This window comes from Lichenostomus cassidix, chromosome 1, assembly GCF_008360975.1.
Source record: "Lichenostomus cassidix isolate B80296 chromosome 1, HeHo_3.0, whole genome shotgun sequence".
Taxonomy (NCBI): domain Eukaryota; kingdom Metazoa; phylum Chordata; class Aves; order Passeriformes; family Meliphagidae; genus Lichenostomus; species Lichenostomus cassidix.
Window position 1 is genome coordinate 105001356 of NC_139479.1, and position 25293 is coordinate 105026648.

A 25293-nucleotide genomic window follows, 5' to 3' on the forward strand; every position below is an offset into this window, starting at 1 on the left:
GGGAAAGGGTGCTTTTGGTCATTACTTTCACAGTGCTCTGCACATGAGGTTTTTGCTCTTAGTTCAGTTTTTCCAGCTGGAGAACCTGAGGCACAGGAAGAGTGAGAACTTGCTCCCTCACAAGGAAACTAGCAAGTGAGCCATAAAGCAAATGCAAGCCCATCTGTGGCAAGCTTGGTCTCTCAAATGTCTATTTTTGTGTCACTGGGTGGTAATTGACAGAATCTGTTCCTGTTCCTCAAGTTTATAGGAGGAGTAAATGAGAAGTGTCTCATTAATTTGCTTCTGAACGATAACATTTGTCATAAAGTTCTTCACAGCCAACCCTACTGTACTAATATGTGAAACCAACCTGAAATTATAACTGAAAAGGAGGCCTGGGAAAAGCCTTCAAAAAGACTTTTATATACTTCACAGCATATTGGACGAATGTAAACTAAGGATTTTTCTTTTTAAAATCCTGAATCTTATCTGTGTTTGTCTGTGTGAGCCCTGTTTGGTGTTTGTTCAGGGTGGAAACCAACTTATGTTAAAATGTACTCATCCTGTCAAAGTGCAGACATTTCAAATTTGCCGGGATTGAGATTCAGACTGCAAAATTACTAGAATAAACTGAAACAGTCAGAAGTAGGAGCAAGGAAAGAGATGCCTGTCCTTTACAAATATGAAGCTGTGGGCCCAAAGAAAGGAAATCAAGATCTTGGTCACAAAATGACACTGCCTCTCCATTTGTGGTAAATTTCAGCTTCTCTCTTCAGTGCAAACTGCTGCTTGTTCATGTAATCAAATTCCATAGCATTCACATTAAAGCTATAGGAAATTAAGGGAATAAATCATGGGAAATTAATTAAGTCTTGGTAGGCAATATTATTCCAAACCCAGTCTAATTTCAGGTATTTCATAATCTGAAAAAAATTGAGACTCACTGTACTTTCAGGATTAATTCTTTGTTAGACAGTTCTACTCCACTACAGGTGAAGAATTTTCCTGATTTATATCAGCTAGTGACATAGACTACTGTTTTTCTTTACAATTGCTTCTCCTTTATTTACTTGTCTGTGTATATTATAATACCTCTCACTGTAAACCAGGGATCAGCTTTGACTACTTCCAATTTTTTATTTTCCAGATTTTCCAAGTTTTCAGATGGAAAAATTGGTTTAGTCCTAATCTTCATCATCAAGCAGTCAGCATGTCAGGCACTCAGTTTGGTAACTATTCTTTAGACTACAGGTGTACAATTTGAGGTTTTTGCTTGGTTGGTTAGTTGGTTGGTTGTGGGTATTTTTACTAATTTGTTTATGGCTCACAGGATTTTTTCCCAAGGTTTGTAAGTAAGAAGCTTCCATTCAAAATGTAATCAGTAATAACTACTGAATTTTGTATATTAATTCATGTATATAGGAAACAGCATTTCGTGAGAATTTCCGTCTTTTGATAATTGCAGTAAGCTGAGAAGATTTGCCTTGGAGTTAGGCATATGTGCCAGTAGTCTCAGACAGAAGGAGTTTTATTTCTCTTAGATGATAAACTTTAATGGAAACAACAGCCTGCAAGAGAGCATTTTCTGAGTTCATGAAAATCATTCAGACCGTGCTTTTGTTTTGCTAGTAAACATTGCTCTTTAATTCAGAAAACAGTTTGTCCTGGCCTGGGGAAGCCTGTCTCATTTGATAATGGGCTCTGAATTCAGTGGATTATTGCAGGGATTTTATCTTGCAGTAATCTCCAGGGAGAAATGTACAAACAGCTGGGAGAGCAAGAAGGAACTGCATTGTGCGGCGGGAGTTTGTGGAGCAGAATTTTAGGGTGCTGGAGTGGATCTCAATACCAACATGAATCTTTTCTGTTTTTCTCTGGTAAGTGTACACACACATGTTTTTATTTACTGGGTTACTGAGTTCGTAAACTGAACTGGTGGGTGTGTTTTTTTTAAAAATAATGAAGGTTTTATATCACAAAAGGTGCAAGGGTTGTATAACAAGAGTGAGTCTCTCTAGCCTAGATGAGGGAGTTTTTGTGTAAGAAATTGTATGTAGCAAAATATGATTCATTAAAAATATAAAGCAGAGAAGGTATAATAAATGTGCCATGCACTATCTCTGACTATTGCAAAACCATGCAGGTTTAGTCACGAGGCATTTCATCCAAATACAGTAAAATGCCTCATAGGTAATATAAAATTACTAAATATATTTATGTTGTAGTTTGTTTTTACACTAGGGTTTTTTGGGTTTTGTTTTTAGATAATATCATCCATTTTCCTTCTTGAATAGTTTGGGAGAACTGCTAGAACTTCTCAAGGAATAGTTTTCTAGCAGCCAAACATGAAAACATAGTCATCAGGGCTAATTTAGTCATGGCAATATTTGCACACAGAGAGGACTTGATTTAAATCCTCTTTAGTTGGGGTTGCTTTTTTGCACATTCTCTTCTTTTTTTTTTTTTCTTTCCTTCCCTTCTCTTTCCTTGCCCCAAGGCAACTGCTCAGAATGAACAGGTAAATCAGGATAGGAAATCCACAGAAACTGTTTCTGTTTCAAGAGCTTAACCATCTGCCAATACTAATGCCCAGTATTAGTAATGGTAATTAGCTGAGTATATTTGCTGTATTTACACAGCACAGTAGATCTGTTTGCCCATTTTTCATCTTTTGTCTAGCTGCTTAGTACATCCTCCCCATACATTTAGAAAGAACAATAAAAATCAATATTCGAGCTGCACTAATACAAATTCAAATAGGGCAACTGCTTTGTGTAAATCGTTGTTCCTGATTGCTAATACTATCTTAGTGCAGAGTCCTGGTGTTATCCAGGCCATAAAGATTAAAAGCTGGTTTGTACTTAAAGTAAAATGCAGTGATATTTCAGTATTCTGTGACAAGGGTCACTCAGAAAAATAATTCCCTGGGAACTCAATGACAATTTTGATCATAGTTTAGTGTGAATGGCTGTGTATTTGTACAAAGTTAACAATGGCTTTGTGGCACAGTCTGTAACAGCTTGAAAATACTCATTTCAGAAGTTCTTTGGGAAAGAACTGTTCTACTAATATTCTACTGCTCCATTGGAGCAGCTTCTTGTTTTCTATGTAGTTCACTTTTAAAAAAGGTGTTGAGCCTTGTATCGGTTGAGAAAACAACATTTAGATGAAATGCCATGTAGCTTGTGGGGGTGAGAGTAGGTCAAGTTCCAGTTTCCCTGTTAAACTCACATGCAGCACCCAGGGCTTCTGTGGGAGAGGTAATGACTGCAGTGCTAATGGATGGTTCAGACAAGTGAAAGCTGGTGCCATGATAGTTTCTGTAATGAAATAATTAGTTCTGTTTAAAGATTGCTGCTAAGAAGATAACCTCCGTTCTTTACGAGCTTTACACAGGAGCCATTCTGTCCGCTTTGGTAATCTCCTGCTCACCCACCAAAACACCCCACAAGTTATCAACATCTAAAGATAATTTATAGGTCATTAATGTGTTTCATAAAAGGAAGAGCCCTGTGCAGTCCTCCCTATGCTGTGACACGGGGCAGGTGCTTTCAGTAATCAGATTGTCTAGCTTGGAAATGAGCTGCTGATCCAGGTATGGCGCTGGGCACCTTTACTCTGTCGCCCTGGGACTGTGAAAAGGCTGGCTACAAAGTAGTTGTAGTGTCATACATAAGGGTGTTTTTCCCTTGGAGAGAGTCAAGCCATAAATAATGAACAGCAAAAACTTAATAAGGATTTAAAGATGACTTTTAAAGGTGCTAGGGGAGACAGTTCCTTAGTAGATGCAAATAGCCACTGATGGATAGAATTCATGGCTGATTTACATTGAGTGAACATCTGGAGTAACTGCTAAACCTGAAACCATGGAAGAGAAATTCAGGTTATTGACAGAACAAAAAGAGCCATACAAAATAAATAATATTCTCATGGAAGTATTTACCTCTTGTAGACTCACTGTCAAGATTTCAGACTGCGAAGAGTGTGTGCTCGTGTATACATGTCTGTGTGCGTATGCATATATTGTTAAAACACACTGGTTTATAGCTCAGAAAATACCTTTCAACCTGACAGAGTGTAGTGGTTGAAGTAATCTGCAGCCGGGGAGCATGACAACAATATTCTGTTTAAAAACAAAGTTTAACCAGACTTCAGGCTGATCCAAAGTGGTAGAACATCAGGGTAGTTGGAGGAACATCTGTTCATCCTGTTGAATTTGAATTTGGGTTTGCTTTCATACCTGTCCATAAACCTGAGACACAGGTTTAGCATGAGAGACACAGTGTCATGGGCCAGTGTGGCGAGTGCTGATGTGGAGATTGGAGACACACAATAGTCACAAGAGGGTTGCAATGGGACTTTGGAGCTTGAACTGGATTCTCTTCTCAAGAAGGAGTCTGGAATAATTCCAATCTGTCACCACCTGGGAGTCCTGTGACCTCCTAGTATGAATGCTCCAGCACAGGGTGTTTCCCCAGCACTACTTTGTGTCCTGAGTTGACTTCAGAACGATTTGGTTTCTTAGCTGAGATTATTTTTCACATCAGACTCATTGCCTTGGTTTCAAGGGATTTGCTGGCAAATTAGATTTGTCTTCAAAACCTTGTGTCCCTTATCCATTTATAAAATGATCAAAAGGGTAAATGTCCCTTTTTTGTAGATATATTATGTTAAAAGGTCAGTCTTAGGCCCTAAATTTGCAGTTTCTTTTCCATCTCATGGTGCTTAGTATATCAGACAATTGAATCAGAACAGTACTCTTTGTATTATGGGCAATGTACAGAGGGGGCCCCAAATCAGCATGACTTTTGTATGAACTGCAAGAAATTATGCTGCCAAACCACCTGTTTTGATGCACTCCCTAATAAATGTCAGAATCCTACAAATCTGAGAAATAAAATCTATTACTGGACTGTGAAGTCCTTTAGTTGTGGTAGAATATTTTTCCTACATTATTTTCTTGAATTGATTCTCCAGTATCAAGGATTGTGGTTAGCACCAGTTCACCTGGAACACTCCCTGTTAAACCTATCCTGAGTTATACTCACAAACACCTGACTTTCAGTGAAGTTTCCATAAGAAAATGGATGTGAGACTTCCTTGCACAAGGCAATACTGAAAGAGTAGGTCCTACATACTTTGGCAGGGAACAGTGGCATTAATGGAACTAATGGAGGCAGGGAAGAATTTCAGACAGTTAAGTGTGAACCTCTTGTAAAGCAGAAACCTGTGTAAGAATGCCAGCAGAGAAAGTCTGTGACACTCCTAATCACAGTGTTGCTCAGATCAGTTATTCAAGTTGAGCACTGGTCTTAGGATTTAAGCCAAACAAGATCCTTTTCATTTATCTATTTCTTTCCCATATGGTGCCTTTCTAACCACCACTTTTGCTAGTAAAATGTAAAGTTAAGTACAGAGTGAAAGTCTAATCCTCTTAGTGATTTTCAGTAGCATTGAACTAGTTATATGTTTTATTTTGATTGTTGCTTTAAAGATGCGCTGACAGCACTATGTAAAATGTATTACATCTAATGTTATAAACTGAAACAGCCCTTGGCACTAAAAGCTAATGTTTCTATGGTGCAAAATGCAGAGAGAATAAGTATTAATAAAAGTGATGTAGTGGATAAATTATGAATTAGCTGGAGCCTCTATATGTTAAAGAAACCACTGAGTAAATAGAAAGATGCTAATGCTGCTATAACCAGGGGGATATGATGGTACTTAGAAACGGACTGGACTTAAAAATATGTTTTAAAAAAGAAGGATTAGCTGAATGGGGAAAGACTTTCCTCTAAAGTAGAGTGTGATTAAAAGAGATCTGAGTGGATGAACTTTGTGGTGCTTCCCATGTAATCGTCTCCATATAGTCCTTGCTCCTTTTACCTGGATTGCTATTTTCTCACCCTTAAACCTGAGATGGAAAATGACCTGACTGCATTACTAAATGCTCCCTCTCCACCTTGTGATCAATCTAGTCTCTACATGTTGTGATGATAATAATATCATGCAAAAGAAAGAGCTACAGGTAATTATTTTCTTCTAGATATGAGCTAGGATATTTTGTAAAAAAAACCTCCTGATGCAAAGAGCTTCAGAAGGCTTTCTTATTTTATGTAGGATAAAGAAAATGTGCTAACTACTCCAGTATTAAGTTAATATTTTATTCTGCTATCTCTTATTTTCCTCTGCGATGTTTACTGTGCTCAGGCCTACTAAAAGAATTAGCATATGAAATGAAAAACTTTACTAACTTGGCAGGTTTTGGGATAAAAGTAGGCTTAACTGTAAAATAAAATAAAAGGGAGCAAGAAAATTTCAATTTGAGTTGCCTTCAAAGAAAGGCAATTACTACAAGGAAAACATACTCTTATAAAGCATAAAACCAGTAAGCAAAGAAAACAATTTTGAAAACTGAAGATGTATTTTCTCTTTGTTGGGTGCTCTCCTTCTCCCTCCTGTGCTTTTTGTGTGAGTTTTGGTTTTTCCATTTGCTTTCCTGGTTCTCCTCTCTCACATCTTTTCTCTCTCCCACGTGTGTGCTCACTCTTCCTTGTGTCTGCACTCACAAGCCCACAAAAGCCTTCTTTCCTTCCTCTCTTCTCTGTTTCCATCTTCTTTTGCTTCTCTTTCTTAGTTTTTTTCTTCCCCCCCAAGTCTCTCCTATCACTGTTCCTTGCCTCCTCTTTTCTCTCCCTTTTAATCTTTCTCATGCTTCTCTTTCACATGAGCTCTCTTTTATGCTTCTGTCTCTTACTTCAACAAAGTCATGTATTATTCCCTATTGAGGGAGAAGTATATGGTTACATTTTACATTGCAGAATCCTGGAAATGTGTGACAAGCTTTTAAACTCATCCTTTTTGTCTAGAGCACATGATTCTGCTCTCTCACCCATTTTCTCTCTTCTCATGACTTCACTGTCTTTTCTGCACTCTCATGCTCTTTCTCCCTTGCTTAATACTTCATGGCCACTCAAGCTCATGCCCTGGTGCTCAATTTCTTGCACCTTTTTTCCTCTTTCCCGAGTGCTGTGTTTGTCACAAGGATTCCCTGTCCACCATTTCTCACATATTCCCTCTTACTCACAAGGTGTCCTGCTCTTTCTTATCCTGCTCCTCACAGCTCTTCTTTCTCATGGCCTTGCACGTCTCCCCCATTCCCATGACCTCACCTTTCCCTCACAGCCTCATTCTTGCTGTCTCTCCTGCCTTCTCTTCCTTGAACATTTTCCCAGCACACTCTCTTTCTCACATTCTCTCTTTCTTCTTTTTTCTCACACACTCTTGTCTTTCTCTCACACATGTACTTTCTTGCTTGTGCACACTCCTGCTTTTTTGCACACTACCTTTCTCAGGCACCTGCCTTTCTCCTGATGGTGTCTTTCTAGCCCCTTGCTCTACCCTTTGTGATTTCTTTCTTGTGCTCTCCTGCTCTCTTGCCTTCAACCCTGCCATTTCTTGCACCCACCCTTTCCTGTGCCCTGCTTTCTCATGAGCATTCTCTTTTATGTGAGCATTCCCTCTGATGTGGGCTTGCTCTGTTTTACACTCGTTTGCTTTCTTACTCTCTCTTTTGCGCACTTCCTTTCTCACATCTCACACTTTCTTACATGCAGGGATACTTTCTCATGCTCTCTCCTTTTCTCATGCCTTGATTTCCCTCACATTCCCTTTCCTGTGCCCTCACACCCTTTCTCACAAACTTTTGCTTAACCCTTTTCATTCCTTGATGCCTGTTTCTCACTGCATTTCTCTGCCCCTCTCCTTGGGCTTTCTCCCTTTTCATTTCTTGTGCATTCTCTTTCTGGAGTGTTCCGCCTTTCTTGTGGCCTTGCTTCTCTCATGCCATCCCCCTTTCCAACACCTTCCTTGCCCATGCTGGCAGTTTCTCTGCAGCCATGATCTCACACACTGTGGGCTTTATCCCACCCTTTTGCTTGCCTATCTCGAGGCCACCTTTTTCCCATGCCTTCACACACTCTATTTCTCACACGAGCTTTCTCTCTCAATTGGTATTTCTCAGGCACTCTTTGTCTCCCCCATCATTTAGCATTTCTCTAATACACTCTTTCTCTCCCTTAATCTCACTTTCCCTCTTTCTCTCACACTCATTCTCTCTTTATTTAGTTTTCCCTCTTTCTTTGCCATTCCTTCTCTCTCACCATCCCCCCTCGCCATCCCCTGCCTCCATCATGCTCAAACTCTGCTCACTCATGCCAACTTTTCTTTGCACATTTGCTCTTCCGGCATGTTGCTAAGCCCTTTCTCATGCCCCCTTGTTTTCTCACCCCTCACTCTCTTTTTCATGCCTAGTCTCTTTGTTGTGCCTTCAATTTTTTTCTCACAACCTTGCCCCCTTTCTTGCAACCTTGTGGCTTTTCCTGCAACCATGCTCTCTCTCTTTCCCATGGCATCATGCTCGCTGTCTTCTTCATGACATCTCTTTTGCACACCTTTCAGACTTTTCTCTTTCTTTCACACTAATTCCCCCCTTGTTTTGTGGCCTTTATCATACACTCTTTTGTGCATGCACTCACCCTTTCCCATGCTTTTGCTCTCTTGCTCGCTTTCTTGTCCATGCCCTCCCTTTGTCAAACCCTTGCTCATTTTCCTGCACTTGATCTTTTTGGTGCCCTCCCTCTCCCATGTGCTCACTCTTTCTCATTTCCTGGCTCTTCACCTAGACTTGCTATTTCCCATGTGCTCAATCTCTACCTCACACATTCCTGTGCTTCCTCCTGCACTCACACCCTTTCCATTCCCTTATGTTAACTCTTCCTCAGGAAAACTTTATTTCTCATCCAATATCTCTGTCGCATGCTCTCTTTCTTGTCCTCTCCCTCTCTCATTCATGGGTCCTCTCACATTTGCACATTGCCTCTCTCTACCCTGCTGTCTCATCTCTCTCTTCTCCTCCCACTCCCTGTTTTGTGTGCTGGCTCTTCCTTGTGCATTCACCTTTTCTTGTGTTTTCTCTCACAGCTTTCCCATGTGCTTCACTTCTTGCATGCATTCTCTTCCTCATGCCCTCATAATTCTTTGTGCACATCCTACTCCCTGTGCACTTTCTCTTTCACATGGACCTGCTTTTTTTTCTGCACACTTGCTTTTTCTTACATGCCCACCCTTTCTCGCACCCTTGAGCTCCATCTCTCTCACACAAGATTTCTTTCTTGCTTGAGCTCTTTCTCACATTTGTCCTTTTTCAAGCACTAATTCTCACATGCTCCCCCTTACGCTCTTTTTCCCTTTCTCTCTGTTTCACCTCTTATCCTTCCCCTTCTCCTCCCTCTCTTATCCTTGTTCTTTTCCTCACTTCTTCCCTTCTCTCTTTCTGTATTCTTTCAGTGTATTTTCTTACCCTTTTCCTCCCCACTACCACTCTCTCCTTTCACTGTTCCTTGTTCTATCTTTTCTCTCCCTTTTTTGCTCTCTCACACTCTCTCTTTCACATGAGTTCTCTTTTAAGCTCCAATCTCTTCATTAAGTACTCTCTTCACTAAAGTTGTGTATTAATCCCCATTGTCAGAGAAGTATATAGTTGCATTTCACACTGAAGAATCCTGGAAGTGTGTAACAAGTTTTTAAACTCATCATTTTTTCTCTAGAAATGCTCAGTCCACAACTTCGGATGGGGAGGCTGAGCCATCATTGCTATATGGCAAAATACTTACAGTGATAAAAAATAAATGCAGTAATAAAAAAAAATGCAGTTGCTGTCAAAACCCAGGCTCAGCTGGATGTTCAGCACTTCCATGTGTAGTGAGTTTCATAAACTAGGCACCAATTTCCCAGGAAGCATTAACTCATTGGTTCCTAGAATAGGTTCAAGTACATAACTGGAGTATTTTCAAGAAGTTCACCATGTAATATTTCTCCCAAAATATTTATTTTGGTTTATCAAGAATCTAGCAGACTGAGGCAAATAAAGATTCATTGATAAACATTGTGCTTGCAAAAATTAGTCATCTTTTTGAACTGCTGCTCCACCAGTCAAAAATATTGCCTGTAAAGCTTTACATATTAATAATATATCTTCAAATATACATCTGTGTTTATCTTCTGTGCTACAGGAACAAGTGCCTTTAAATAATAATATACGATGTTAATTTCAATGGTGTTGCTCTGCTGTAAGTCACACTGCTATAAATTTGATTTATTCCTTAATTAATGCAGTTAAAATTAGTAATCAAAATTCATTGGGAAAATATTCAGTGCAGATCAAAATGGCAACATCTAAAATCATGGATCATCAGTTAGAGTGTCTTTAGTTTTGCCATCTGCTTTAACTTAACTCTTGAATTATGAAATAGCAGTGTGTGTATGTAATCCTGGCTCTTAGAGTTGTGGGACAAAAGTGAAAATCTTAGTTTCTATTAAAAAGTTTATATTCTTGGTGATTGGAGAAAAAGAACCTTACATGTGCATTAAAACACTGAGTTCAAAAGTTTGAATGCAAATGGAATTTTAAATTCTAGCCATTACTGTTATTTTAGGGACCTAAACCAAAATATTCAGATTTTGTGAGCTGGCAGGATTGTTTCTGTCTATTTCTAAGTAATGGGGTTACCTTTTTGCATCAAATTAACTTTCTTTTCCTGTATAGAAGTACTAACTATAAAACATTTCTATGGTTCATATAAAAGCTTTCATGGTTTATGGTTTTCATAGTTTTCACAGGAATTTTCATGTAGTGTTCAGTTGGAGATATACATCTGGTTTTACTCCTTCTGAAAAGATAATATTCATTTTTGCTGTACTCTCAGCTTTACAGCTGGCAATCTGTAGTGTCTAAGTCATGATGCTGTGAACTCCAGCATTTGGGTAGTTACTAAAAGTTCTGTATGCCTTTTTAGAGAAGAAACTAAATAAAGGATTTCAAAACATGGAATGGAAAACACACTCCATTGTGCAAATCATGCAAACATCTTGTTTTTTAAATTACTGTTAATTTAATATCTTTGCAAGTGCTCACCTTTGAAACTCTGTTTAAATGTCTTTTAGGAGGGCTCTATGGACAGCTTGTACGAGCCTGTCCCAGAACATCAGGAAGCCAAGGACACAGCTACTCCTGACAGCCAGGCTGACACTCCAGTGAGCACACATGTGAACTCTGGGCCACCTGACAGGTCTATGTCTTTGGTAAGTAACATTTAATTGCAAAGCATGCAAAGCATTTTGCAAAAAAATTTTGCTCTGTACACTGGCACGTGTGTTCTGCTGGCCTATCTGCGAGTTTGAGCTATCTGGCTCTTTAGAGCCACTGTTTAAATCTCATCTCTGTGGCCAATGACCTGATTTCTGCCCAGTCTTAACAACCACACTTGAAAAGCAGGTCATGAGTGTCTCTACAGTGAGCAGCAAAGGCAGATTAGTGCAGCTGCACTGGACAAGGGAATTTCTGTTTGCAAGTAACAGCATACGAAAACGCTGGGTACAGATATTGGTAGGGTTTGTCTCTAAAGAGTATATGATTGGTGTATTTGGCTGTCCTTTTTATTAATACAAAAAAAAAAAAAATCATTTCTAAAGTGTGAGTTGCATGAATTTTGTAACTGATGGAATAAACCTGACATTTTACAAGACCTCATTAGGCAAACATGTGAAGAAGGTTGTCTTCTGGGTTTTTTTTCCTTCCTAAATGATGTTACCCTACTTAATCCTTTCTTATTTGTGTGTTATTGGTAGAATATATGAGGCTTTGACAAATACTTTACCATGGTATATTAAATTTCATAATCTCATTCATTTCACAATCTCTGTTCTCTGCTTTGTAATGTGCCTTTGCTTATAATTACTGCTTTTATTTCAATGTATGATGCAGTCTGGTGATTGAATAAAGGGGAAAGCAGGATGCTCATCATTCAGAGGAGACTGTCCTCCCTTCAGATATTGTGCCAAGTTTTGCCCACATGCACCCTGGGTTAGGTACCATGTACCTGTGAGACTGCTGGGCCCTTGGTGTTGCAATATCACACAGCAGGTTTGCACCATCACACAGAATTTGCTTGGAGAAAGAGGTGGAGCTGGTGGGATAGGAGAATGGCTGGGGAATTGTGGCATGCTCTTGTTAAATTGCTGAAGGACTGAAACAACTTGTTCTTCTCAGACCCTTCTGCTGTAACTTCTCACTGTGTGCATGTGCCTTTCTTCCAGATAATCACCTCGGGGCTTTATATCATGGCCCTGGTTTTGAGAGTGCAGCAGTGCAGAGATCTCAAGATGATTCCTCATAGCATCAGCACACATCTATGAGCCTGGGCTCTGAAATGTCCCTACATTATAATTTTACTGCAGTAGGTGGGAGATGCTCTCCTGAGTGACAGGGTTTTCCCCATTACCAGGTTGTGACCTTGTCAGCATAAGAATGAGCCAGCTCTACAGTGCTGCAGCTAAGAGTGTTTAATTGTGGTTGTGAAATATGGCTGTAACCTCATCTTAGCATGCCTGTAGTACCTTCATTGTGGGAAGCTCTAGTTATTTGTATTTGTGTACTGCATGCCATTCTGCATGTGTAATATCTAAAGATATGCATTATAGTACAGCTCCTACATCCATTCATTCTTTTCCCCCTTTGCTGTGACTCCAAACCAACTTAATATTCAATGACGGCTTCACTAATGTTTCCTTGGCCAACAGAGGTTTATATGTTAGGAACAGTATTTAGTCAAAGTAAAATGAAAATCAAAAAGGCAGATTTGGTTTTTTGGTTTGTAACCAGGATAGGACATGATAGCCTAATGGATTTTGCAAAAGAAAATGAATAGCAATTGCCCTTTATTTTCTCAAGGTATGGTAAAGACTCGTCCATAGCACTGTGCTTTGCTATGGTTTTCACAAGGTGTAAGACTAAGACTTAAAGCTGCAGTTGTTTTCTGCTTTTTATTTGGCTGCACTATTTCAGAATTTTCATTATTATGTTGGTACAGAGTTAGGCTTCATAAATTATTTGGTTAAATAGAAATAATCAACCTATCCAATACAGAACTTTATTTTCCTTGACCCAGCCTGCAGAAGCAGATTTGCTACTCGTGTAGGATTAGAAAATCCTGTACATTAATCTGAAAAAATTGTGGCAAAACATCTTTCCCACTGCTCAGTGTTTTGTGGGATGGCACTGCAAAATCCATGAAGATAAATGTATAACAGTGAACAGAGGAATACAGCACTTTTGCTTCTGCTACCTCTTATCACATATTTTGGTTTTCTTAAAGGAGATATTTTGGTGATGCCACATTAATTCACCATTAAATACAAAGTTCATCATCAATGAAAACAATCCTAAATGGGGTATGTACCCTTGGCTCACTAGGTACTAACAAGAACCTTCCCAAGGCTGGCTCTGGGTTTTCTTTTCTGGTTTGAGAGAATATTCAATTCAGCACTTAACTAAAAATATCGTCTGGATGCTGTGTCACTGTGCTGGCCATAGAATCAACACGATTATTTATAAAATACTTTCTAGAAATGGAAAACAAGATTAACGATGACGTGTCGGCAGTAAGACCTATGGAAAAATGTCACTAAGGCCAGAGGCCTGTGTGTAATCTTATCTGCTATTTCTGGCATGTGAGTTATTAGAGCTACACCTTGGATGAAGCCGTTAAGCTTATTAACTGAGCCCATTTGTACTTCTCTCCCATTTTTAATTCCGTCACTCTGTTCCAAGCTGCAGGGCAGCCCCCACAGCATGATAAATTCGGAACATTATTGGCTCCATTTAGCCATCCATCATTACCTAGTAATGCATGGATAGAAGTGCACTGCTAAGTAGGTATGGACTCGAGTGAGTGTTTAAATGGTTGGCTGAAGCACGGCAGGTTCCACAGAGATGTTAAATCTCCAAAGGCTGGAGCAGCCTGGCACCTCACATTTCCTCCTCAGGAGGTTATGCCTTTCCCTTTTCTTATACAACTTCAAAATCAACAGGGCAGGAGGCATCCAACATCAGCTCTTCTCACATTTATAAAGGGTGATTAGGGCTAGTGAAAATTCTTCCTTGTACTGCAACAAGGTAGTTCTTCTCTTGCAGTGATCTTGTCTGTTGTGATTTGTGCTAATCATAACTGGGTCATTAAATTCTTCTGGAGACGTGGGAAATACAGGGTAGTGAGGCCACTGAAGCTGTGCAGGACATCATTCAGTGAAAACACTCTTTGGACACTCCTTTTTGAACTGTGGCTCTTCTTGGTCCTGGCCAAATATCTACCCAAATTACACATCCAGTATGAAGAACAATCTCTCTTTCATGTACACTGCTCTTCTCCTTCACATCACTCCAGACACCTGTTTAGTATCCAAAATTATTTGCCAGGGATGTTTCCACTCTGGTTTCCTGCAGTACTATCCTGAGCATGTTATGCACACTTGCCTTTTGATTTTAATCCTCTTGAAAAATTGGCCTGTTAACTTTGTGGTTGCTTTGCCTGTTGCTCAGCTTCAATAACATTCTCAGAAAGAAAGAAAAAAAGTGGATTTATGGAGTTGATTTTGTACTTCATGCATAGCAAATCTGAATTGGACCTTCCTCAGAAACAGCTGGTAGCCATGAGCACGTAATGAATCATGTGGGTACTCTTTGCCTGTAACTATGCTATTAACTGGGAAACTGAATTTCTACCTCTTGATGCCTGGTGTTACAGTCTTCTACCTCGTGAGCTGTCTCCAGCTTCCCAGGAAAAGAGTCTTCAGTATTAAAAACATTTTCGTATATATCCTGTCAGACTGCAATCACCAAATGTCATAAGATCCATGTATTTTTGAACTGCTGGCCGTGATAGGATTGACTACCCTGTATATCAGAAAAGTGCCAAATAATTAATCAGTCACTCTAAGCTGTTGCCAGGAAAATCACAATCAGTTGTGATACCTGCTTTAATCTGCAGTGTTATAATTGGCCTTTGATTCCAGTGAGGGCAAGAAGAGGGCTAGTTATCTCAAATGGTCATTTCTCTGTTTGCAAGTCTTTACACGCTCAGGAGCTCTAGCTTTTCTCAGCCAGCCTGGAAACACCAGAGGGTTTAATTCAATTCCTCAATTCAGAGTTACTTGATAAAATCAAGAAAAAAAGGGCTTTATCAATAATTTCATCATGTTGGGTTTCCACATGTGCAGTTTGTTTCTAGGAAACAGATTGTTCACATTTGGGATAAGGAAGGAAAAAATTGTTCCCATAAACAAGTTAATTAATGCTCTTTAGAGAATGTGGAAAGTAGAGTGTAGGTGAAACTTAATTTAGACTATAAGATAAAATATGTTTCTAGAAACTAGTTTCACATTAAATTTACATATAATTTTAAACATAGTCAATGCTGAAAAGACACTTTAAAAAATGTACAAACCACAGTAATTTATTCTTGTACCCCAGTTTAGCCACCTGATTCAGAAATAGCAGGAAGAGTGTGTGGAATGAAAGGTGCCATTTTTAAATGGCCATTTAAGTTCAGTACATATTTCATTTTGGCACTGCATCCCCTGATATCTTATGAACTCACATCAGTCATCACCTCAATATACGATGTATTGTCATCAATGCAACTTTGCTGAACTTTAGGAATTGGTTTCAAGTTATGGAGCAAAAGATTAAACCCTGTTTCATGGTCCACACCAGGGGTTTGGTGTGTGAAGATGTGAATTAAATCTTTCTAGGTATATGGCCACAAAGGGGCCTGACTCCATTTCTTTCTCTGGATCATATAAAAATTTTTAAGTTACAATATCCTTTGGTCTCTGACCTCCATGCACAATCCTTCCTTTAACAAACCTCTTTGAAATCACATATTTTATATTTTTCAATGAAATGTTGACACTGCCCTTTAAATAAGCCCTAAAATCACTTTCTAAACATTTTTAACTTTGTGTTGTTTGTGCACCTTATCTAGTAATTTCTGTTGAGTTATTGAAAAGACTTGTCCCAAGACTAAAATGCTGATTTTTTTTTCAGGAAGAAATTTATTCTACATTGCTTACTTTATTTGAAAGTGAGTGACTAATTCTCTATACTCTTTTGATCTGCACAGAGCATCTGTGAACAAATCAACACAGGCAGAAAAAAATTATGTGGAAAATGCTTACAATTATTAACATTCACAAATATCCATGCTAAAAGGACTTCCTACGCTCAGCTAAAATAACTTAGTGCAGAAAAACAGCCTTTTCTTAATGTACTCCCTGAAAAAGCTTAAAAAAATCTATGATGGGTTTTACTGAGAGGAGGGGGAAACTGTAAAATGATCAATTATGCACTTACAAGGTTTTATGTAGTACAGATTTTGTTTTTTTATCATGCAACCTGGATGACATTTTTAAATTAATATGGTCAGAGTCATGCAGATGTAGCTAGTGTTACAAGAAGTAAAAAAATTAAACATATCGTTGTGAGAAATAGGCCCAGATACACTCAGTTTTCAGGTTTATAAAATAATTAATGGTTATATTATTTTTTTAATGCTTCTTGTTGCACAACAGATTGAAGTGGTGTCATCATGGACGTTTTTATCCCTGTTCCTGATTTCCAGGCTGGAAGAGATAGATATAGAAGTTATGCAGTGCTTTGATATTCTGTCTCAGGAGATATCAAAATAACATAGGGATAGAGATCTCTTCTGTCCTAGCATGACATCCTCAGGTTTTCCTACAGTTAAAACTACCCTCAAGTCTGTGGTTAGCTGTACAGCAAACATGCATTGAAATCTTTGGCATTATTTGCCCAGCAAGGCACCCTTTGGTTTTCTCTCTCAACAGCTACCTAACTTCTCCTCCTTCCCACACCTTGTCAGGGTACCAATATTTATTGTCATGACCCTGGGGGCTGTGTGGTCTTGCCTCCAGGCCAGTGTTTGATTCTGATTTGGTCCCCCTCAGAGCTTTCAATTTTATTTACAGTTTCCTGCACCCTTCCACATTCCCCAGAATGTTTGGGTTTACAGAGTCTGTGCCCTGTGACCATCAGAAAACCACATCCCATTGTAATGTGTGGGTATTTTAATCCTCATAAAGTTTAAAAGAATACTATGGAATAAATATTATATTCATTCTTGGGGTTTGAGCATGGTTCTCTGGTTTTTCAGGGCTATTATGGTTGTCAGCTTCATGGGAGCCATGGATAACTAAAGCCTCCTGAAATCAGGACACATAACTACAAATATTCTCTGATGCACTGTGTCCTCCACAGCTTCAGCTGTTGGAAAAAGAAAGACTGGAAATGTTAGTGGATATTTTAAAACCCACATCAAAAGTATATAATTGTCTTTTCAGTAAAAAAAAAAATACATTTAGATTAAACATTTTTGATTTTCATAGAACTTTTTTCTCTATCTTTTTAAAAGGAGTTTCCTGACTTTGAGAACACACTGACCAAAAAAAGAAAGTAAGTTAAGACCAGTTCAAGGTCTACACAGTGTCACTATATTTGTCTGTACCTTTCATCTTTGTTGTTTTATTAATGTTTGCCAATGTTGCTTTCATTCTCATAGAGTACATGTATTAATGTTGCAGATGAGGAGCACGTAACAAGTTTTAATAAAGCTCTTTTGGCATGACTTTTTCATATCCACAAAGATTTCTTCCAAAATATCAGAACCAGGACAGCTAAAATCAAATGCAGTTAATCTGGGCTTGGTTTAACCATATGTCTGCTTTTCTGAAAGATTGAAGTGGTAACCTATTTTATAGCATGTTTGCACCATTGACCTGATAATCTCCTGAAGAGGTTTATTTTTGTTGTTTGTTTGTTTTTGTTTTTAATCCAAGTAAAAAATTAGTTTGCAAAATGATTTGAATAAAGCAGGTCAGACATTATTTTATGAATCATTTTTGTGATAGCAGCATATTTTGAATCCATTCATGGACACAATGCTATGGTTTGGGCTAATGATCAATATTTATTCGCAGGCAGGGGAATTTATTTTGAAAATTCTTTTTTGCTTCAGGTTGAAGGCTATTGCTTCAGGTTGATGTGGTCCCCTTCAGATGAAATCTGAAATCCTGCAATGATACAGACAGATCTTATCTGTCTGCTGTGATAGACATGAAAATCCATGGAGTTTTTGTTGGGTTTTTTTTTCATTTGTAGGTGGGGCTCCACTAAATTCAGAACATCAATGTTATCTATGTCTGTTCCTAAGAAATCTCAAAATAGGTAAAGATTTTTAAGAAAATGAGGAGCTCTTTTGTCTTTAGAGCTTTAATCTATTCCTGGTCATCTGATAAAAACACTAGCAACTTCTCAGCTGCAAACACAGAGATGTGTGCACTCATCTCTGAGATCCCAACTGTATGTCACCAGCCAGGGCTTGGTGAAACTGCTCCCAAAATTTCATTAACTATAATATGGACACAACTCTGTTGCTCATGGATTTCTCATAATTTTACACTTTAAAGGAAGTCAAACTACTATGTAGGCCTTACCAAACTCTACCAAATATGATGCAATCACCTGGATGCCTAAATTATCCTGCTTGGATCAGAAGTAGGTCTACCCCAGGAATAAAAATAGCAGTCTATAGCTACAATGTCAAATTTTACAGTGCAAATAAAATTATTCTATTTGAAACCTAATCCTATTCTAGACAAATTATCAGAATTTAGAACCGTTGTCAAGATCATTTGACTGATTAATTAAAAAAAAAAAACTGAGCTGGAAAATAATATTTTGAGCCAACATGAAAAGATTTTGTAATGAAAATTATTTCATTGTGTCCAAATTATTTCATTGTGTCCAGCCGTCACTGTCTTGGCATGACACTCCCAGTGATAATGCAGCAATTTTCCCATTCACCTTTCATGTAGGTATGGAGGAAGTGAACGAGGAATTAATCATTCTCTGTTCCCTACAATGGGGCAACAAAGAAGTAACAGAAATAAAATAAAATAAACAGACGTATCCCTTGTTTAGACAATAAGAATTAAATAATGGAATTCTGGAATCGAAAAATCCAAGTGATTTTAAAAGGAACTACTGGGTACAGTCCAGTTCCTTAAAAAACCCACAATAGTTCAGTTGCACCCTCTTGCTCAGGAAAGCCTTCAGCACCTATGTGACTGAAGATGGGAGAGGATCCCAGATTTTGTGCTCTTTCCCTTCTGCTGATCATTGTCACAGATTAGAGTCCTTGCTCTCATCTACTATAACCCTCTGGCTTCATCTACTGCTTATAAACTAGTCTCCATTGGGTTTTTAATGGATAAAGTGAAACAAATTAATCTTTATTCAAAGATTTTTCCCCCTTTGTTAACTTAGTATATTCTTCAAGTTGTGCTCTATAAACCACTGACCACAGATGGAAGCATGAGTTAGGATTAATCCTTGATGTAACTGTGCAAAAAGCTGAAGGTTTACTGGGGCAATAAAATGTCACTCAAGGTCCTGGGGATGGTATGTTCACATGTAGCTCTTTGGTTCAATCCATTATTATGTCACCTGACTTCAGGAAATCATTTCTAAATGTTGTAGGACACTTTAGATAATTTCTAAAGAAAAGTATATCTTCTTTTCCTCCTGATGGATTCCCGATTCCAACATGAGTTCTTCATTCCACAAATGAAACTTGGGTCACATATTCTTGCAGAAGGAAACCTCAGATTCTCTCAGAGCTTTGTGTGGCATGTGGGAGTAGATGATTGGGTGAATGAGACAAGTAACTCCAATTTAAGCCAGTGGGAATAGCACAGCTAAATCCCTGTGCCCTGCTTTGAAGAATTAGTTTGAAAATACCCGTATTTGATTAAACACGCTTTAATTTTTTCATTCTGACTTTCAGCTAATGGTAAATTCTTTTAATTCTTTTAGATCCATCCAGAAGTCCATGTCTGAAAATGAAGCATTTGGTTAGTAGCTGCTTAAATCATTTACTGTTTACTTGCTTATCTCAGAGAGCCAAGTTTAATTAAGGGTTTCATTTGTTTTACAGCTTTTGAAGCAAATGCAAAGGAAAGGGAAAAATAGAATTAAGCTATCGATATATTCTCCCCTCTTCCCTGCTTTCCACAGACACATTTGTAGGTAGATATTGAAAACAAACTAGTGAAACATAGAAACTGCATTGAGATGAAGATCCTATCATATTGCTATTATGGGACAGCACTAGAAATACTCAGCATGTCCAGTGTTTCTTTTAATCATTTCAATAAAACCCTGAAATATCTCTGATCTGATAAAATTCAGGTCCCTGTCCTTTCCCATTTTAAACCACTTTGTGAGAGTTTTCACAAACAAGTTAACCAAGAAAGAAATTCAGGGGTTTTGTTAAACCCATCCTGACACTGTGCATTATTATCTACACTTGTGTTTCAATGGGTTCTATTTTGTAAATCCTCTATAGGATATAATCATCAGCTTCTTAAAAGTAAAATTTCCTATTTTTTTTTTTTTTTTCAGTGAGAGCTTCCTGTTATCATGCTGTCATTTATTCTTTGGCATTCTGGTTTAGTTGTATCTGGCCCTTGCTGAGTACAAAGGTTATTGCGTGTGCCTGTAATGATGTGGCTCTACTTCACAGTGTGTCTCAGAGAGATGAAAGCTCCTAGGCTTCACTCTGAAGCTCTGCAATGGGAACACTTTCATGCAGAACAGCATCATTTGGTCTACAGCAAACAGGCTCTAATGAATTCCCAGCTCCTGGCAGGACCAACAAGAGCTTTCATAAAGAAAATTTTCTGACAGAATAGTCAGAGTGAAACCCACCATTAAATAAAACTCAACAAAACCAAAGCAAACAAACCCAGAAAGCACAAACCCCTAACAGTTATCTACATGTTGTGAAGCATGAGCACTTTGAAATTCACTGAGGGAGCAGGGGAATGGCAATCTCCTGCCCACAGCCAGCCTAGTTCTGCCATCCAGGCTGAGACATTCCAGGCCTTGGAGTGTGTGGGACAGCAGTGTGGGCATCCTTGATGCTATTCCTTGCAAACACTCCAGCTTGTTAATGGTAGACTGAAATAATAACAATTACACAATTCCTGGAAGCAAAAGAAAGGCACAGATGTTCTGTGAGATCCTAGGTCTTAAATCCAGGGTTAAGATAACAATCATTCTGATCATGTGTTAACAGTATTAAATGAGGTAATAGACCATAACAGGAGATAAAATTCGAAATCTGACCACAATAAGTATTATCCATCCATCCATCCATCCATCCATCCATCCATCCATCCATCCATCCGTCCAAATTCCTATATTGCAAAATCATCAGTTCATTTCCATGTTTGAGCAGATGCTCCAGTGTTCTGCAAGCTTGTTTGATTTGCATTCTGATGCTATTTTTATAGAATTTCCTGTTATTTCACAGTTTTGGTACGAATTCAGGTGACTGCTCTCTGTGCTTTTACTTTAGACAGGAAAAATGTGAATGGCACACTTTGGCAGGGTTCCAGGAAGCCGGAGAATGATTCCTACATCAGAAGGCACTGTCAGCTTGAAGGTAATTGCTAAACATATTTCAGCTGATTTTGCATTTTCCACAAAGTGTTTAAAAGGGCACCTAGGAAAATTTCTCATTTTTCACCAATAATACAGCTAAATAATTTGTCAGGTCTTTTAGAGATTTATTTTGTCCTCAAGGGGGGAAAAAGTAGTTAAAATAAAGCTTATCTTAAAACTTGGAAGCTAAGAACATACTTTGTGACCAGTTCCCTCTGTAGTCCATGGGCCACAGGAGACTTTCCCTACAGTAAATTGCCATATTATATTGAATTGGGCTTGCCACCTGTAGTAATCCACGTTTCCTGGGTATTTTTTACACTGCTCCAGATATCCAACAGGGAAAGAGTGCAACTTTTCTCAGAGGAAAACCTTTTGTGGCAGGTGCAAAAAAGAGCTGGAAAAATTTTAAATGCAAGTACTTTGATTCTCTTTCTAAACCCGTTCTGACCAACTTTATTAACACAACCTTACAGCTAATATCTGAGAAGTTGCTGTTTAAGAGTGTAGTAACATAAATTAATTGAAACAACATTGAGTATTGACAAGGGAGCAGTCACCTCACCTATTTTAAACACAAACTGGCCTTTAAAAATCAAAATGCTTTGATAACCTGCTTAATGTTGCTTCCAGGAATGGCATTTATATTTGTACCTTTCAAAGTTGAGGTACACCTCTTACTGTTGCATAATCAGACCAAACCAGACAAGGCTCAGCAGAAGCAGAAATCAAGATATGTGAGATTGAATTGGATGTGTGTTTTTTTCTCAACTTAAACCAACAAAGTTGGAATATCTCCTGCAGAAATGGTCTAGAGATCCTCAACTGATAGGAGATTCCACTAGAACCTGGATATGTCAAAGTAAGCAAAGGATAGGGAGTCAAATATCCTTCTGGATTTTGTTCACCACTTGAAGTTAAACTTTCAAATGTTTGGAAATAGATCTGAAATTGCAATACCTATAGCATTTGACCATCTATGGGAAAATCTGGTTTCTTGAACTCGAATCCAAAGTGAGAGATGACAGGAAGATATAGAGGAATTCTGCTCTTTTACTGAGCTAGTGAGGGGAAAAGGGACCTTCAGTAAGTCTCACTGCCTTGCAAGCAACAGGTTCTATTGATAGGTGAAAGAAATACTAGGCCTTTGTCTCCAGACAAGTCTTACTTTTGACCAAAACCATTTTGGAATGATTCTTCAAATGATACTTCAGAGGCTGCCCGATTGGAAGTGGGGAGAGGCTGAATGAGAAAGCAGAACTTTGTGACCTTCCTCCAAAGTCTTTTCTACTCCAGGCATTTTTTACCCTTTTAAATATCCAAAGCATGCAAAAGAAGCAGTGCACATTTTAAAAGCTGACAAGTGTTGTAATTGAAGGGCAGGGGCCCAGAGGGAACAGGAACCAAAGCTGGCAGCTAAATAGAAATCTCCCTTTCCCCTACTGCAGTAAAATTCTTTCAAGGGAAGTCCCCTTCACACAGTGGTGAAAACCTTTGCAAGGAGATTTACAGTGTAACACTATTGATCAAGATAATTCGTCACTATTGATCAAACTTTTCTCTTAGCAGAGATAATGCTTTAAGGTCCGTGAGTCTATTGCATAATATGAATTTCTGTTAGATTTAAAAAGCCATGTGTGGTGGTCAGCATGGAATTCTCTGCTTTCTTCAGAGCTGCATCCAAAAACCTGTCTCAAATCTCACTAAAATCAACGGAGAGACATCCACAGACACTGGCAGCCTTTGGATGAAGCCCTTGATGGCAGCATGTGTATTATTACATATACAAGCCCAAGTTTTCCAGATTGAAAACCCAGTGAAAACATATATATACCACAGCCATACATGAAAACATATATTCCTTCCACAGCAGGAATACCTACCTTTGCTCACAAGGCCAAACCCAAATTATCAGAACGAGATCTGCCAGCCTAAAACATCATCGTTGAAAAGTTGACTGTGGAATTCACAGTCATTGGACTTACATGAAAGGTTATGGAGACAAACATGGAAGTATTGGCACCTCTCAGAGCCAGTGGATGTGATTCTCCACTGCTCCTAATTTGTTCCACAGGAGAGTGACTGGCTGGTACCCATTGCCAGAGTAGGAAGACAAGGACACTGCAGCTCTATCTGTAGTTCTCCTATATTTTTACATTGTTTTTTGTTGTTGTTGTTGTTGGTTGGTTGGATTTTTACACAAGTACTTCATTCCATAATGGAATGGGAAAAAAATCATTATGGCTATCAAAAGACATTGTGGTTGGGGGACCCACTAAGCTTTGCTTTAATAACTTGCTGTTTTAATTTGGGTTTGAACAATATTATATCAAAAGCAGTGTCACTGTATGTAGTCTTTCAGGTTAAGGACATTATTTGCTGCCCCACAGTTTTTCATGATTCATCTGCAAACAGCTACTCAATAACAGTATTTTGGGTTGGGCTGTAAGAGGACTTTGGGGCAAAGGGCTGAACACTGCAAGGTTTAACTTCCAGAGTGAGCTCACAGTGCCCAGGGCTGCAGAAGTGCCTGCAGGAGATGAGAACAAGTTATCCTGAGGCCCAGAAAGAGCCCAGTTATGTTCGTCTGGTGTTGCATAAGCACTGCCTAATGTGAGTTATGGTGCTCCTGGAAGCTCAGCTGGCTACAAAATGAAATAAACAACCAGACTGGCAGACACCAGGCCCTCAGTTGCTTCAGGGAGATTTGTAGGTGCTTAAGACAACCCCAGATCTAGACCTGGACCTTATGTGCATCTTTGAATATAAATTTTAATGATCACATTCAGACACTTTTCCATGTGATAACTAAAGAATCTAAGTCACACAGAATTATTCCCTGAATTAGTCTTTCTCTTTCTAGTAGTTGTAGGGAATACAATGCAATCAGTCTTGCCTGCCTACAGTTATTTTTTGTGAATCTGTATGTTCAGTAAGCTGTCCTTTTGAAAACAGGAGAGCTACTGATGCTGTGAGGTATTCCACAGAAGCAATAAGGATGCAAAATTAGGATTAATGAGAAAAAACCCCCACATATTCCTGCTGTTTTCTAGTGACTTTAGAAAATGTGGTGTGATTAGCAGATATTTTTCTTTTTGTTTATTTCATCCCTGTAAAATATCTGAGTGATCCTGACATCTGTTCTGATGGAATCTAATCACTAAGGCTGTCCTACAGTTGTATAAAGGTGGGTGCTTTGCCTTAAGATTGGGAGTAAAAGTAGGTCTTTCAAAGCAGCCGTGCTAAAATAATTTTTTCAGACTTTTTTGACCTATTATTGCTTATTGTTGCAGTGAAGGTTAATACTCTTCCCATGGAAACATTCATTTATTGCAAGAGGTGGGAGAACGCTCATCCTTTGAAAGCAATTTCTAATCTAATCTAAGCTAAACAGATCTCAGTTGAAAAGATCATTTTTGCACTTCATTTTTTATATGAATATTCTAGACTTTGCTGCTGTAAATTAGCAGGGCAAGAGGAAGGTCTCAGTGGGGTTCTGGGTGAGTAAACTGATGACTAAGTACAGAAGAAGAAATAAGCATGAATGAGTTTTCTCTCTGTGTCAGTTTGCCAATTTGTTCTGCAGTCTCACTTCAAAGCAGTTTAGGATAAAATGTGTGCTTAAATGATATAAGATTAACTTCAGAGAGTCAAAATGTCAGCTCAAAACATCGAGAGCAATTCAAATTATATTCCTCATAAAAACATAAAGCAGGACATTTTAAAGCATGTTTTCTCTTTTCTGGTCATAATTCACAGAAGATAATATTATTGCTGATGGAATACATTTGCTGCAAGGAAAGAAGATAGAAGAAACAACATGTCAGGTGAAACAATTTTTCAGAATCTAAAATTTCATTCAAGTAAAATTTCATTTCTTGTTTCCATTC

General features: G+C 38.5%; 1 protein-coding gene across 1 annotated transcript in view; it reads left to right on the forward strand.

Moving 5' to 3' along the window:
* The first annotated feature begins 1111 nt into the window (after window positions 1-1111).
* The window catches only part of SAMSN1 (SAM domain, SH3 domain and nuclear localization signals 1), an 83135-nt gene continuing 58953 nt past the window's right edge, over window positions 1112-25293 (forward strand). Inside the window, exons 1-7 of the mRNA XM_085075007.1 lie at window positions 1112-1211; window positions 1723-1859; window positions 10987-11124; window positions 17310-17350; window positions 19772-19809; window positions 21318-21404; window positions 25163-25230. Of these exons, the coding sequence (XP_084931133.1) occupies window positions 1836-1859; window positions 10987-11124; window positions 17310-17350; window positions 19772-19809; window positions 21318-21404; window positions 25163-25230 (396 nt within the window). The 5' untranslated portion in view covers window positions 1112-1211; window positions 1723-1835. The remainder of the gene's footprint in view (window positions 1212-1722; window positions 1860-10986; window positions 11125-17309; window positions 17351-19771; window positions 19810-21317; window positions 21405-25162; window positions 25231-25293) is intronic.